This window comes from Hyla sarda, chromosome 10 (assembly GCF_029499605.1).
Source record: "Hyla sarda isolate aHylSar1 chromosome 10, aHylSar1.hap1, whole genome shotgun sequence".
NCBI lineage: Eukaryota > Metazoa > Chordata > Amphibia > Anura > Hylidae > Hyla > Hyla sarda.
In genome coordinates, this window is record NC_079198.1 from 43,512,840 (window position 1) to 43,529,009 (window position 16,170).

At 44.7% G+C, this 16,170-nt stretch overlaps 1 protein-coding gene across 11 annotated transcripts in view; it reads left to right on the forward strand.

Annotated features, from left to right (window-relative positions):
• The window catches only part of ABCG4 (ATP binding cassette subfamily G member 4), a 522,357-nt gene that overhangs the window by 307,626 nt on the left and 198,561 nt on the right, over window positions 1-16,170 (forward strand). For 8 of the 11 annotated variants that reach the window (XM_056543421.1, XM_056543422.1, XM_056543424.1 and 5 more), the window contains 2 exons: window positions 3,707-3,875; window positions 5,387-5,487. The exons of the other annotated variants lie outside the window; for them this stretch is intronic. In XM_056543421.1, coding sequence (XP_056399396.1) covers window positions 3,707-3,875; window positions 5,387-5,487 — 270 coding nt within the window. The remainder of the gene's footprint in view (window positions 1-3,706; window positions 3,876-5,386; window positions 5,488-16,170) is intronic. 11 annotated transcript variants of the gene reach the window in all.

Below are 16,170 nucleotides of genomic sequence, written 5' to 3' on the forward strand. Positions count from 1 at the left end.
ATTTCTGGTGCGGACAGAATCTGGCGCACAACCCGACAAAACATGTCGGGTTTGCAATAGTAAATGAGGGCTATTGTGTTGAGAATGACTATCATGCAAAAAATAGATAAGATTCAAAAAAAATATTTTAAAATAATCAACAGATACTAAATTGTAAACTGAATTATAAACTTAAAAAAAAAAAAGATATTTAAAAAACATTTGTAATAACAGACCAGGACCTACTTGATATATTGTATGTGTTGTGTACTGAATAACTTAGGTTGCAGAGTAGATAAAAAACTACCGTATATACTCGAGTATAAGCCGACCCGAGTATAAGCCGAGACCCCTAATTTCAACCCAAAATCCCAGGAAAAGTTATTGACTCGAGTATAAGCCTAGGGTGGGAAATACCTCATCCCCCCCTGTCATCATCCAGACCCGTCATTAACATCCTCATCATCCCCTTGTCATCATCCCACACATCCCCCCTTCATCATCCCCTTGTCATCATCCCACACATCCCCTTATCATCCCACACATCCCCCCTTCATCATCCCCTTGTCATCATCCCACACATCCCCTTGTCATCATCCCACACATCCCCCCTTCATCATCCCCTTGTCATCATCCCACACATCCCCTTATCCCACACATCCCCCCTTCATCATCCCCTTGTCATCATCCCACACATCCCCTTATCCCACACATCCCCCCTTCATCATCCCCTTGTCATCATCCCACACATCCCCTTATCCCACACATCCCCCCTTCATCATCCCCTTGTCATCATCCCACACATCCCCCCTTCATCATCCCCTTGTCATCATCCCACACATCCCCTTATCATCCCACACATCCCCCCTTCATCATCCCCTTGTAATCATCCCACACACCCCCCCTTCATCATCCCCACCCCCCTTCATCATCCCCACACCCCCCCCCCTTCATCATCCTCTTCTCATCATTCGCCCTCAGTGGTCTTCAACCTGCGGACCTCCAGAGGTTTCAAAACTACAACTCCCAGCAAGCCCGGGCAGCCATCGGCTGTCCGGGCTTGCTGGGAGTTGTAGTTTTGAAACCTCCGGAGGTCCGCAGGTTGAAGACCACTGCGGCCTTCAACATGCGGACCTCCAGAGGTTTCAAAACTACAACTCCCAGCAAGCCCGGGCAGCCATCGGCTGTCCGGGCTTGCTGGGAGTTGTAGTTTTGAAACCTCCGGAGGTCCGCAGGTTGAAGACCACTGCGGCCTTCAACATGCGGACCTCCAGAGGTTTCAAAACTACAACTCCCAGCAAGCCCGGGCAGCCATCGGCTGTCCGGGCTTGCTGGGAGTTGTAGTTTTGAAACCTCCGGAGGTCCGCAGGTTGAAGACCACTGCGGCCTTCAACATCATCCAGCCCCCTCTCACCCCCTTTAGTTCTGAGTACTCACCTCCGCTCGGCGCTGGTCCGGTCCTGCAGGGCTGTCCGGTGAGGAGGTGGTCCGGTGAGGAGGTGGTCCGGGCTGCTATCTTCACCGGCCCGGAATAGAGCCGTTGCCTTAACAACGACGTATCTGCGTCGTTGTCAAGGCAACGTGACTATTCTGAGGCTGGGCCCGAAGCGCGGAGAAGAGGCCTCCCCGGTGAAGATAGCAGCCCGGACCACCTCCTCACCGGACCACCTCCTTACCGGACAGCCCTGCAGGACCGGACCAGCGCCGAGCGGAGGTGAGTACTCAGAACTAAAGGGGGTGAGAGGGGGCTGGATGATGTTGAAGGCCGCAGTGGTCTTCAACCTGCGGACCTCCGGAGGTTTCAAAACTACAACTCCCAGCAAGCCCGGACAGCCGATGGCTGCCCGGGCTTGCTGGGAGTTGTAGTTTTGAAACCTCTGGAGGTCCGCAGGTTGAAGACCACTGCGGGTGGGGGAGTTCACTCGAGTATAAGCCGAGGGGGGGTGTTTTCAGCACGAAAAATCGTGCTGAAAAACTCGGCCTATACTCGAGTATATACGGTATCTTTCATTTAGAGAGTTGTCTGGAGGTGGGCTGTGCCAAGGTGTCATGGCGCTGGTATACAGACTGCCTACGACAAATCGGTGGAGTCCACCCTTAAGACAAAAATCCGAATAATTCCAACTCTGTGTTAAGACCGCGAGGGGCCATTGTCTGGAATTCGTATATTGCTTTACTTTCCACTCTTGACATTCTGGATATGTAAAGAGCGGAAAGTTCATGTTCTAATTTTTCAGCATCCTGAATTTCAGTCACAAGGGTCTTGTGATTACACTTTTTTTTATTCAATATACTTTATGATATTTAATACATTGTATCTTCCTCTTTTCTTTTTCTTTTCCTTTTCTTATTACATTATTTTCCCTAATTATCTCCATTCTTAGCCCCCCCTTTCAACCCTACTTCTTACGCTCTATTTGTACTTTTATTTTAATTTTTTATTCAGATTATTTGGCATATATAATTTAATTGATAACTTTACCTGATATTTACATATATCTTTTGTATTTGATTTCTATTTCTATATTTCCATTGATTTACCATAATTTTATTATTAATATTTACCCATGAGGGCCTTGACAACTAGTCCACCCAACTGTTTAGATACCCAGGTATGTACACAAGGGATAGCTGAGTTTTATTGGTGGTCAATGATGGGAGGGAAGCCTTAAAGGGGTATTCCGCCACTAGACATGTTATCCCCTAGGAACCAAAGGATAGGGGCTAAGATGTCTGATTGTGGGGGTCCCGCTGCTGGAAACCCCCATGATCTCTCCTGCAGCACCCTCTGTCATCTGGTGCATGGAGCAAGCTTCTCTCTGTGCCTAACGACTGGCGATGCAGGGGCCGGAGGATCGTGACGTCACGGCCCGCCCCCTTAATGCAAGTCTATGGGAAGGGGGCATGATGGCTACTCCCCCCCCTCCATAGACTTGCATTACGGGGGTGGGGCATGATGTAATGATCCTATGGCCCCTGCATCGCCAGTCATCAGGCAGGGAGCAAAACTCACTTCGTGCACCAGATGACAGGGGATTCTGCAGGAGAGATTGCAGGGGTTCCCAGCGGCGAGACCCATGATCAGACATCTTATTCCCTATCCTTTGGATAGGGGATAACATGTCTAGGGGCAGAGTACCCCTTTAGTTTACTTTAGAGGAGCATTCTTCAGCAGGCAGACTGACTCACCTTGCATGTGTACATAGCATATGCTAAGCCTGGTCCCTTTTCTTTGTTTTGTCTTGCTTTTATATTTTTAGAGCTGTTTTCTGGGGTTAGGAGACACTTTTGGTATATTAAGAGAATTACAAATAAAAGAAATACAACGTAAGAAAGACATAGCCTATCACATGGAGGCCAGTTGTTGAAAACAGTAACCATGTAATACTAAATGCCTTGAGTCTTGTGGAGTATATACCATAATGGGTCAGAGCTGCTTTAGCGGCATGGGTGGACTTACACCATATTGGGCAGGTTGTTTTATTGTTATGATTGCTGCCCCAGGTACCTGTTATTTCTTCACATGTGGAGCATTCCTTTTGCATTCAGGGATTTGTGTTATTTGTGTTGAACCGTCCTTTATTTTTCTTTGAATTTTTCCTATGTTTTCCCTTACAATGAGTCTGTTTGCATCACATGATGCTGCCTGTTTTATTCTTTTAGGCAACATGTTCTCTCTGTATGAGGCATTACATGTGATGTTGCTTATACTTTCCCACCCTCCCAGGTCCTGACTCATCTGCGTTTCATGTCACACCTGTGTATCGGGGTTCTGATCGGGCTGCTGTACCTGAACATTGGTGATGATGCAAGCAAAGTATTCAATAACACAGGCTTCCTCTTCTTCTCCATGCTCTTTCTTATGTTTGCAGCTCTTATGCCAACTGTGTTAACCTGTAAGAGCATGAACTATTCAGTCAACAGATTTTTGTTGGTATTAATATAAATCTTAAGAGTTTTTCAAAGAACATAGATTTATTATCCCCCTCCCAATGTTTTGGCAATGTGGGTCCTAAGTTTGCCACCCCTTCTCTCACCAGCATGTCATTGGGAAGTTGACATTTGTATGGAGCAGTTGTCCGGCTTTCATTTTATATAACTTTCTAGGAGTTACAGAAAATGTAAGTGCCCTCACACTGTTTTTGGAACACCAATGGTGTTGCATTAAACAACGCAGCAAATGCTCAACTGCTCCTCCATTAAAACTCTTCCTTATCACAGGAAGGAAACTTGGATCCATAACGTGGATAAGTAAAAAATTTTCTTTGTGAGAAAACTCTTTTAAGCTTGCCATAGTCATTAGAAAAAAAAAAGTCTGGTGAAATTTGCACACAAAGTTTCTTAGTACACAAGTCATTTACACTGTATAAGTACACCTGTCTCTTCATGGTGACCTCATTCAAAGTGTCTACTTTAACATTTAGGTCAGCAGGAATTAGTGCTCTAGAATACATTTATATCTGTTCCTCGCTGACTATAAACATTCCGATATTCCGATATTCTTTCGGAATTATCACTATTAGTGTACATTCACACGTACAGTATCCTGCGCATATGATGTACAGGATTTGAAGATGTTAATTTATTAAGTTTACATTGAAATCTGCAGCATACAATCCAGGGCATCAAATCCTGCGCATCAAATATGCGTAGGATACTGTTCGCATGAATACACCCTTAAAAGCAATATGTGCACTTTTAATTGGAGTTCTCCCTTAGGCTATGTTCACACAGCGGAATTTCGATGGTTCCGCTCATATTTGCAGATTCCGTGTGAAATGTGTGTGAATTCCATCCGGAATCTGTTTGTTGAATGGAAGAAATTCTGCATCGATTCAGCACAGATTTCAGAGTCCCATTGACTTCAGTAGGACTCTGCAGCGAAATTCTGCAAAAAGAAAGAATTAACACGTTCATTTTTCTATGGAATCAGGAATGCAGAATTTTCACAACGGAAATTCTGTCCTATAAATGGGAGAGCAGAAATTTTATTTACAACAATGTTACCTTCATGTCACAAAATTTCTGAGCTGAATTTGTCCGCTGGATTCCGCTCCTCCTTGTAGAGCTCCATAGAAATTGAAAATCTAACATTTGTTGGTGATATTAGCTGCATAAAGGGCTTTGTACACAAGTGATAATCCTTGAACCAACAGACTTTTCTCTCGTGATTATGACAAGCTATTTGCACATCTTTTTGTTCATAGTTTTTTAACTCTTAGTTTACACATTTAGTTTATTACTACTACATTTTTCCAGAGTTCTTTTTCTGTATGACCTTTAAACTCTTTTTGTATAATTTTCTCTTTGTTTCTGTTACCTTCCTAGCTTTGATTATGCCATCCTTCCTTAACTAATTTCTTGTTATTTATTCTCTACTACAACCCTCTTGATTCATTACCCCTAGTTCCTCTAGAGATGTCTGTCTTTCTCAGAGAACACCTAAACTACTGGTACAGCCTAAAGGCATATTATCTAGCCAAGACAATGGCAGATGTTCCGTTCCAGGTAAAGTGTCTTGATATTGTTAGACTCAGTATTCAGTGTGTAATATAGGCATTTTAAACAAGTAAAGCTTTAGACCGATAATATGATGGGATGCCTAAACTAACAAACTAATGGAAAAGCAGCACAAATTGAAAAGACAGACTGAAAACCAGGACAAAGGGCACTGGGTGAATTTTTTTGACTTGATGAACTTCATATATAGTTTGTTTCTCTGTAGGATAAAACTTGTGCCTAATAGTTTTACAAGAGTCACATCTGTATACAGGGTGAATCAAGAATTATATTTTGGTAGGAGCAGTGTCCTGCCTACAAATGCCCGCAGTTTAGGTAATAAAATCAATTAACTTTGGTCAATAATGCCATCTGAGAATGTAGATTTAGTGGCTGTTACTGAGGCATGGTTTAACCCCTTAACGACCACGGAAGTAAATGTACGTCCTGGTTTGGCGGGACTTCCCGCACCAGGACGTACATTTACATCCTGTGTATCACCACGAGCATCGGAAGGGTGCTTGCGTCATGCACGGCAGGTTCCGGTTGCTAGCAGCAGCCGGGGACCAGCCCGTAATGGCCTACATCCGCGATCGCGCGGATATCCACCATTAACCCCTCAGATGCCGTGATCAATACAGATCACGGCATCTGCGGCATTGCGGTACTTTGATTAGATGATTGGATCGGCCGCAGCGCTGCCAGGGCGATCCGATCATCTGTAAAGGTGGCCGGAGGTCCCCTCACCTGGCTCCAGCCGTCTCCCGGGGTCTTCTGCTCTGGTCTGAGATCGAGCAGACCAGAGCAGAAGATCACCAATAATACTGAGCAGTGCTGTGTCCTATGCATAGCACTGCACAGTATTAGCAATCAAAGGATTGCTATAGATAGTCCCCTATGGGGACATAAAAAGTGTAAAAAAAAAAAGTTGAAAAATGTAAAAATTAAACTAAAAAAAACGAAAAATCCCCTCCCCCAATAAAAATGAAAATTGTCAGTTTTTCCCATTTTATCCCCAAAAAGCGTACATTTTTTTAAATAAACATATTTGGTATCTCCACGTGTGTAAATGTCCGAACCATCAAAATATAATGTTAATGATCCCGTACGGTGAATGGCATAAACGTAAAAAAAGAAAAAAGTCCAAAAATGCTTTTTTTTTTATAACATTTCGTTTAAAAAAATTTCATAAAAAATTATTTAAAAGTTTTATATATGCTAATGTGGTATCAATAAAAAGTACAGATGATGGTGCAAAAAATGAGCCCTCATAATGCCCTATATATGGAAAAATGAAAAAGTTATAGGTGGTCAAAATAGGGCGATTACTGATCTTGTACAAAAAGTTTTAGATTTTTTTTAAGCGGTACAAAAATATAAAAGTATCTAGCCATGGGTATAATTTTAATCGTATTGACCCACAGAATAAAGAACACATGTCATTTTTACCGTAAATTGTACAGTGTGAAAACGAACCCCTCCAAAATGTGCAACATTTAGGTTTTCATTTAAATTTCCTCCCTAAAATTTTTTTTGGGGGGGGGTTTGCTGTCCATTTTATGGTAAAATGAGAGGTTTCATTACAAAGTACAATTGGTCACACAAAAAAAAAAGCCCTTATATGGGTCTGTAGATGGAAATATATAAGAGTTATGGATTTTAGAAGGCAAAGAGGAAAAAACGAAAACGCAAAACAACGAAGGACGTATATGGACGTCCTCCGCCGGCTCCCGCGATATGCCGCGGGGTCACGCGGTGTCCCCGCGGCATATCGGGTCGGTCCCGGTGGCAATCAACGGCCGGGACCCACGGCTAATACAGGACATCACCGATCGCGGTGATGCCCTGTATTAACCCTTCAGACGCGGAGATCAAAGCTGACTGCCGCGTCTGAAATGAAAGTGAAAGTAACCCGGCTGCTCAGTTGGGCTGTTCGGGACCGCCGCGGTGAAATCCCAGCGTCCCGAACAGCTTACAGGACACCGGGAGGGCCCTTACCTGCCTCCTCGGTGTCCGATCGATGAATGACTGCTCCGTGCCTGAGATCCAGGCAGGAGCAGTCAAGCGCCGATAACACTGATCACAGGCATGTTAATACACGCCAGTGATCAGCATGAGAGATCAGTGTGTGCAGTGTTATAGGTCCCTATGGGACCTATAACACTGCAAAAAAAAAGTAAAAAAAAGTGTTAATAAAGGTCATTTAACCCCTTCCCTAAGAAAAGTTTGAATCACCCCCCTTTTCCCATAAAAAAATAAAACAATGTAAATAAAAATAAACATATGTGGTATCGCCGCATGCGTAAATGTCCGAACTATAAAAATATATTGTTAACTAAACCGCACGGTCAATGGCGTACACGCAAAAAAATTCCAAAGTCCAAAAAAGCTTGTTTTGGTCACTTTTTATACCATTAAAAAAATGAATAAAAAGTGATCAAAAAGTCCGATCAAAACAAAAATGGTACCAATAAAAACTTCAGATCACAGCACAAAAAATGAGTCCTCATACCGCCCTGTACGTGGAAAAATAAAAAAGTTATAGGGGTCAGAAGAGGACATTTTTAAACGTATAAATTTTCCTGCATGTAGTTATGATTTTTTCCAGAAGTACGACAAACTGAAACCTATATAAGTAGGGTATAGTTTTAACCGTATGGACCTACAGAATAATGATAAGGTGTCATTTTTATCAAAATATGCACTGCGTAGAAACAGAAGCCCCCAAAAGTTACAAAATTGCGTTTTCTCTTCGATTTTGTCGCACTATGATTTTTTTTCTGTTTTGTCGTGAATGTTTGGGTAAAATGACTAATGTCACTGCAAATTAGAATTGTTGATGCAAAAAATAAGCTATAATATGGATTTTTAGGTGGAAAAATGAAAGGGTTATGATTTTTAAAAAGTAAGGAGGAAGATCGAAAGTGCAAAAACTGAAAAACCCTCCGTCCTTAAGGGGTTAAGGTGAAAATGGGCTTGGTCATTAAGGGGTTAATGAAAGTAATGACTGGGACATATCCATACCAGGGTACTCTTTATACAGAAGAGACAGATAAGGCAAGAAAGGAGGAGGAGTAGCCATATATGTGAAAGATAGCATAAAATCTAACCTAATATAAGTTAGTGAGGCCAACATAGAGTCAGTTTGGTAATCATGCAGTAACTCATGTAGGTGTGATATATAGACCACCTGGACAAGTTAAAGAATTAGATGATCTACTAGTTGAAGAAATAGCTAAAATGACAATGAAAGGAGAAGTTATCATTATGGGAGACTTCAAGCTTCCCGATATAAACTGGAAAACCAAAATAGCTAGTTCTGCCAGGAGTACAGATATTCTAAATTCTTTACTGGGCTTATCTTTACAACAAGTAGTTGAGGAGCCAACCCGGAGGGAGGCTATTCTGGTTTTGGTATTCACCAATGGGGATTTGGTATATGATGTTATTGTAGGTGAAAGCTTGGGATCTAGTGATCACCAGTCAGTGTGGTTTAATATAAGAACAGTGAGTTACACCACACAAAAACTAAAGTTTTAGATTTTAGAAAAAAAGACTTATCAAAAATGAGATTAGTCATAAATGAGTCCCTATCAGACTGGAACGGATTACATGGAGTCCAAGAGAAATGGGGCTACTTAAAAAACGCATTATTGAAAGCAACAGAAAATTGCATTAGACTTGTCAGTAAAAGCCGAAAAAGGAAGAGGTTACTGTGGTACTCAGCAGAAGTGACTAAAATAATAAAAAAACAAAAAGCTAGCATTTAGTAAGTATAAAACAACCTAGAGCAATGAAGATGGGGAAATCTACAAGACTAGGGCAGAAAGAGGGCCAAGCAAGTTATAAGAACTTCTAGAGCGCAGGCAGAAGAAAAACTAGCTCAGTCTGTGAAAAAAGGGGATGAGACATTCTTCAGATATATATAAAGGAAAAAAATGAAATTAAATTAAGGAATAACTAAATTAAAAACAAAGGAAGGAGGGTATGTAGAAGAGTATACAGGGCTAGCAGACTGCCTTAATGAATACTACTACTCAGTTTTTACAGAAGAAAAAGAAGGAAAAGGACCTTTAGGAAGACGAATGAATCGTTTGATGCATGTGTCGTTACAGAGGAAGAGGTTCTATGTTTGCTGTCTAAAGTGAAGACAAATAAGTCATAGGGGACTGACGACATACACCCAAAATTATTAAAAGAGCTTAGTGTTGAGCTAGAAAAAACGTTAAAAGATTTATTTAACCAATCACTGGTAACAGGAGTCGTCCCGGAAGATTGGAAATTAGCAAATGTCATGCCCATTTACAAGAAACGTAGTAGGTAGGAACCAAGCAACTATAGGCCAGTAAGTATGACATCAATAATGGGGAAATTAATGGAAACCCTGCTAAAGGATAGGATTGTGGAACATCTAAAATTCCATGGATTGCAAGATGAAAAACATGGGTTTACTTCAGGGAGATCATGTCAAACAGATCTTATTGATTTTTTTGACTGGGTGACTAAAATAATAGATGGCGGAGGGGCAGTAGACCTCGCATATCTAGATTTTAGTAAGGCTTTTGACACTGTCCCACATAGAAGACTTATCAATAAACTGCAGTCATTGAGCCTGGACTAGGCAGTGGCTGAGTGACAGACAACAGAGGGTTGTAGTCAATGGAGTATATTCAGAGCAAGGTCTTTTTACCAGTGGGATACCTCCAGGGATCTGTACTGGGACCAATTTTGTTTAATATCTTCATTGGTTATATTGCAAAAGGTCTCAATGGTAAGATTTGTCTTTTTGCTGATGACACAAAGATATGTAACAGGGTTGATGTTCCTGGAGGGATCCGCCAAATTGAAAAAGATTTAGGAAAACTAGTAGAATGGTCAGAACTCTAGCAACTGAAATGTAATGTGTGTAAGTGCAAGATAATGCACCTGGGGCGTAAAAACCCTTGGGCAAAATATTGAGTATTTGACACAGTCCTGACTTCAGTATCTGAGGAAAGGGATTTAGGAGTACCGTATATACTCGAGTATAAGCCGAGTTTTTCAGCACGATTTTTCGTGCTGAAAACACCCCCCTCGGCTTATACTCGAGTGAACTCCCCCACCCGCAGTGGTCTTCAACCTGCGGACTTCCAGAGGTTTCAAAACTACAACTCCCAGCAAGCCAGGGCAGCCATCGGCTGTCCGGGCTTGCTGGGAGTTGTAGTTTTGAAACCTCCGGAGGTCCGCAGGTTGAAGACCACTGCGGCCTTCAACATCATCCAGCCCCCTCTAACCCCCTTTAGTTCTGAGTACTCACCTCCGCTCGGCGCTGGTCCGGTCCTGCAGGGCTGTCCGGTAAGGAGGTGGTCCGGTGAGGAGGTGGTCCGGGCTGCTATCTTCACCGGGGAGGCCTCTTCTAAGCGCTTCGGGCCCGGCCTCAGAATAGTCACGTTGCCTTGACAACGACGCAGATACGTCGTTGTCAAGGCAACGGCTCTATTCCGGGCCGGAAGCGCGGAGAAGAGGCGCCCCCGGTGAAGATAGCAGCCCGGACCACCTCCTCACCGGACCACCTCCTTACCGGACAGCCCTGCAGGACCGGACCAGCGCCGAGCGGAGGTGAGTACTCAGAACTAAAGGGGGTGAGAGGGGGCTGGATGATGTTGAAGGCCGCAGTGGTCTTCAACCTGCGGACCTCCGGAGGTTTCAAAACTACAACTCCCAGCAAGCCCGGACAGCCGATGGCTGCCCGGGCTTGCTGGGAGTTGTAGTTTTGAAACCTCTGGAGGTCCGCAGGTTGAAGACCACTGAGGGCGAATGATGAGAAGAGGATGATGAAGGGGGGGGGGGTGGGGATGATGAAGGGGGGTGGGGATGATGAAGGGGGGGGGGTGTGGGATGATAAGGGGATGATGAAGGGGGGATGTGTGGGATGATAAGGGGATGTGTGGGATGATGACAAGGGGATGATGAAGGGGGGATGTGTGGGATGATGACAAGGGGATGATGAAGGGGGGATGTGTGGGATAAGGGGATGTGTGGGATGATGACAAAGGGATGATGAAGGGGGGATGTGTGGGATGATGACAAGGGGATGATGAGGATGTTAATGACGGGTCTGGATGATGACAGGGGGGGATGAGGTATTTCCCACCCTAGGCTTATACTCGAGTCAATAACTTTTCCTGGGATTTTGGGTTGAAATTAGGGGTCTCGGCTTATACTCGGGTCGGCTTATACTCGAGTATATACGGTAATTATTTCTGAAGACTTAATGGTAGGAAGACAATGTAAAAGAGCAGCAGGAAACACTAGCAGAATGCTAGGATGTATAGGGAGAGGTATAAGCAGTAGAAAAAGAAAAGTGCTCATCCCGCTGTACAGAACACTGGTGAGACATCACTTGGAGTATAGTGTGCAGTACTGGAGACAGTATCTCCAGAAGGAAAAAAACTACCACAAGAGAACATAGTTTTAAATTAGAGGGGCAAAGGTTTAAAAGAAATATCAGGAAGTATTACTTTACTGAGAAGAGAAGTGGATGCATGGAATAGCCTTCCTGCAGAAGTGGTCGCAGGAAATACAGTGAAGTTTAAACATCCATTGGATAAGTATAAGGCTATCCTTCAAATAAGATAGGGCCAGGGACTATTAATAGGATTCAGATTATTGGGCAGACTAGATGGGCCAAATGGTTCTTATCTGCCGACACATTCTATATTTCTATAATAAAGTGGAATCAAGGCACCAAAAAAGGGGGAGGAGATATGCTCATAGATGTATAGGGTCCTGTGGTAAATACTCTAAATATGAAACCAAAAGAAAAAGAAACCACTTGAGAACGGGCCATGTATAAACTAAAATGAGTTTTATTGAGAATAATATAAAGACATATAATGATTACACACACAGCGTGGACAAACAAAAAGTGGGAACCAGGGAGCAGGGGGAGATAAAAAGAAAGTAACAATGGTATATATAGTGTCCAAGTGTGCTGAACAATTTAAAGTGCCAGCAACGTGCCATGAGTAAATAGGACCAATATCTTAAAAACGCACACAAAACGGATCACAGAGAAAACCAGATATAATAGTGGCATAAAACAGTAAGACTCCCTCCGCTCCCCAGTTACCCACCAGACCTCCAACGCGTTTCACCCAACGGGGCTTTATCCAGGAGGTCCGCAGGTTGGAGACCACTGCTGTCCACTGTATCCCTATGCCCGGGCTTCAAAAGATACAGAAAATAAACTTTAAACTCACCTACGTCGGGGCCACACGCTGGGGACTGGAACGTGGACAGCCGTCAGCCTATCACCGGCCAGAGCGATGTCCCGCCCCGGGCCAGTGATAGGCTGAGCCCCCTGTCATGTAAGAAGCCGGCCAGAGCTCCTTACATTGACAGTGGGCTCAGCCTATCACTGGCCGGGGCGGGACATCGCTCCGGTCAGTGATAGGCTGGCGGCTGTCCAGCGTTCCAGTCCCCAGCGTAAGGCCCCGACATAGGTTTGTTTAAAGTTTATTTTCTTTATCTTTTGCAGCCCGGGCATAGGGATACAGCGGTCAGCAGTGGTCTCAAACCTGCGGACCTCCAGCTGTTACAAAACTACAACTCCCAGCATGCCCGGCCAGCCGTTGGCTGGCCGGGCATGCTGGGTGTTGTAGTTTTGCAGCATCTGGAGGTCTGCAGGTTGGAGACCACTGGCTTACAGTATAGAGTTCCAGTGCCCGGCAGCCCCCAACAAAGAGGAGGAGGGCAGTGTTTGATGGTGACATCTGTGAGTAGTACCCCGCTGGGATGATCATTAATTGGGGACAGCGCTGGCGGGTCACATAGGAATAGTTCCCCGATGTGGGGACAGCACTGCGCTGGGCTGATAATACATTCCCGAGGGGGAGGGGCCCAACCGGTATTGCGGTAAGGGGGAAAATTCATATCGTGCAGCCCAAAAAATTCCGTATTCGGTATTAACCAGTATACCGCCCAGCCCTACCATCAACAGAAAGAAGACAAATAATGATCCACACAGGCAGGTAAACTACCACTATAAAAATACCAATATTATCAATAATATTGCCATACAGGGAACATATAGTGAATAGATACCTGATCCAGACAAGAGGATTGCAGGTTATTATCATATGCAAGACAGTACACCAATGATTAGGTTCAGTCACAGACAGAATACAAACAGTTTCCAATACCACTCCAACCTCCACAGAGGATGATAGGTGCTGCCAGTAAGGTGATCCAGAAGTGATAATAAAAACTTGTTTTATGAAAACATGCTACGCATTGCGAAACCGAACCGGTTTCTTCTTTAGGCATGACAAAAATCACTTAATGCTCAGAATAAATACCCACAATTCCAATCACATGACCGGAAGTGACCTCAACATTTCACACATTTAAAAAAAATATATGCAAAAGAGACATCCAAAAACATTGAAAATAGGATTATAATATTAGTTTAAACAGTAGTCCGTTCAATAACCTCATTAAGCCCTTCCGAGGCCAGTGTGTTAAATAGAGTTGAGTGAATTTCTGAAAACTTCAACTTGGCCATTTTGCCGAATTTTCCCAAAAAATTTGTTTCGGTCTGAATTTATTTGCGGCGAATTGCTATTAAAAATAGCTTTTTTATGGCATAAAGAAACACTCAATATGGGTGTAGAACACTTTGCCTTGCTATAACATGCATATGGTGTGTGCTGGGTAAGTGAAATAATATTGTTATTCAAGATGACAAGCAGATCAGAGGCGTCGCTATTAGAATCACTGTCGCAGAGCAGCACAATGACAGAGTATACAGAACATATAATGGCTGAATGACACAGCCTGGGGGTGGCGGAAGCATGAGGAGACCATATAGTGGCTTAATAACACAGCCTGGAGTTGGTGGCAGCATGTGGAGAACATATAGTGGCTGAATGACAGCCTGGAGGTGTCAGAAGCATGAGGAGACCATATAGGGGCTGAATGACACAGTGTGGAGGTGTCGTCAGCATAAGGAGAACATATAGTGGCTGAATGACACAGTTTGCGACAGCATGAGGAGACCACATAGTGGTTGAATGATACAGCCTGTAGTTGGAGGCAGCATATAGTGCCTAAATGACACAGCCTGGAGTTTGCAGCAGCATGAGGAGAACATATAGTGGCTTAATGACACAGCCTGGAGTTGGCGGCAGCATATAGTGGCTAAATGACACAGCCTGGAGGTGGCGGAAGCATGAGGAGACCATATAGTGGATTAATGACACAACCTGGAGTTGGCGGCAGCATGAGGAGACCGTATAGTGGCTGAATGGCACAGCATGGAGATGGCGGAATTATGAGGAGACCATATAGTGGCAGAATGACACAGCCTGGAGTTGGCAGCAGCATGAGGAGAACATATAGTGGCTGAATGACACAGCGTGAAGGTGGCAGCAGCATGAGGAGACCATATAGTGGCTTAATGACACAGCCTGGAGTTGGCAGCAGCATGAGGAGAACATATAGTGGCTGAACGACACAGCCTGGAAATGGCGGAAGCATGAGGAGACCATATAGTGGCTGAATGACACAGCGTGGAAGTGGCGTCAGCATGAGGGGAACATATATAGTGGCTGAATGACACAGCCTGCAGTTGGTGGCAGCATGAGAGACCACATAGTGGCTGAATGACACAGCCTGGTGTTGGCGGCAGCATATAGTGGCTGAATGACACAGCCTGGAGTTTGCAGCAGCATGAGGAGAACATATAGTGGCTGAAAGACACAGCCTGGAGGGGGCAGAAGCATGAGGAGAACATATATGTTAGGATTCGGCAGGCTGGATGTGGATCCTCTGTGTCAGCGAGAGATTGGCGTGGACCGTACCGGTGGACCGGTTCTAGGTTGCTACTGGTATTCACCAGAGCCCACCGCAAAGCGGGATGGTCTTGCTGCGGCGGTAGCAACCAGGTCGTATCCACTAGCAACGGCTCAACCTCGCTGACTGCTGAGAAGGCGTGGGACAGAAGGACTAGACAGAGGCGAGGTCAGACGTAGCAGAAGATCAGGGCAGGCGGCAAGGTTCGTAGTCAATGGTGATAGCAGAAGGTCGGGAAACACTGGTATGGCAAACACTGGAGACGCTTTCTCAAGGCACAATGGCAACAAGATCCGGCAATGCTGGGAAGAGGAAGTGAGGTTATATGAGCAAGGAGCAGGTGGAAGCTAATTAGACTGATTTGGGCCAGGCACCAATCATTGGTACACTGGCCCTTTAAATCTTAGAGAGCTGGCGCGCCTGCGCCAGGACGTGACAGCCGGGGACCGGGACAAGTAAGTGGATTGGGATGCGATCCGCAAGCGGGCGCATCCCGCTATGCGAATCGCATCCCCGTCGGCAGTGTCAGTGCAGCACTCCTGGTCAGCAGATCTGACCAGGGCGCTGAAGAGAGGGGAACGCCGCGAGCGCTCCGGGTCCCTGCTCCTCCCCTGAGCGCTCGCGGCGTTCCCCTCTCTGCAGCGCCCTGGTCAGATCTGCTGACCGGGAGTGCTGCACTGACACTGCCGACGGGGATGCGATTCGCATAGCGGGATAACAGTACCCCCCCCTTAGGTCTCCCCCTCTTTTTGTCTGCTTGTCGCTTCACATGAGACGAGGCCATTGGGAGAGATTCTTGAGTTTCTTTCTGGAAGACAGAGAAGTCCTGGGTAAATTAATCAATGGCAGGCAGTCCAG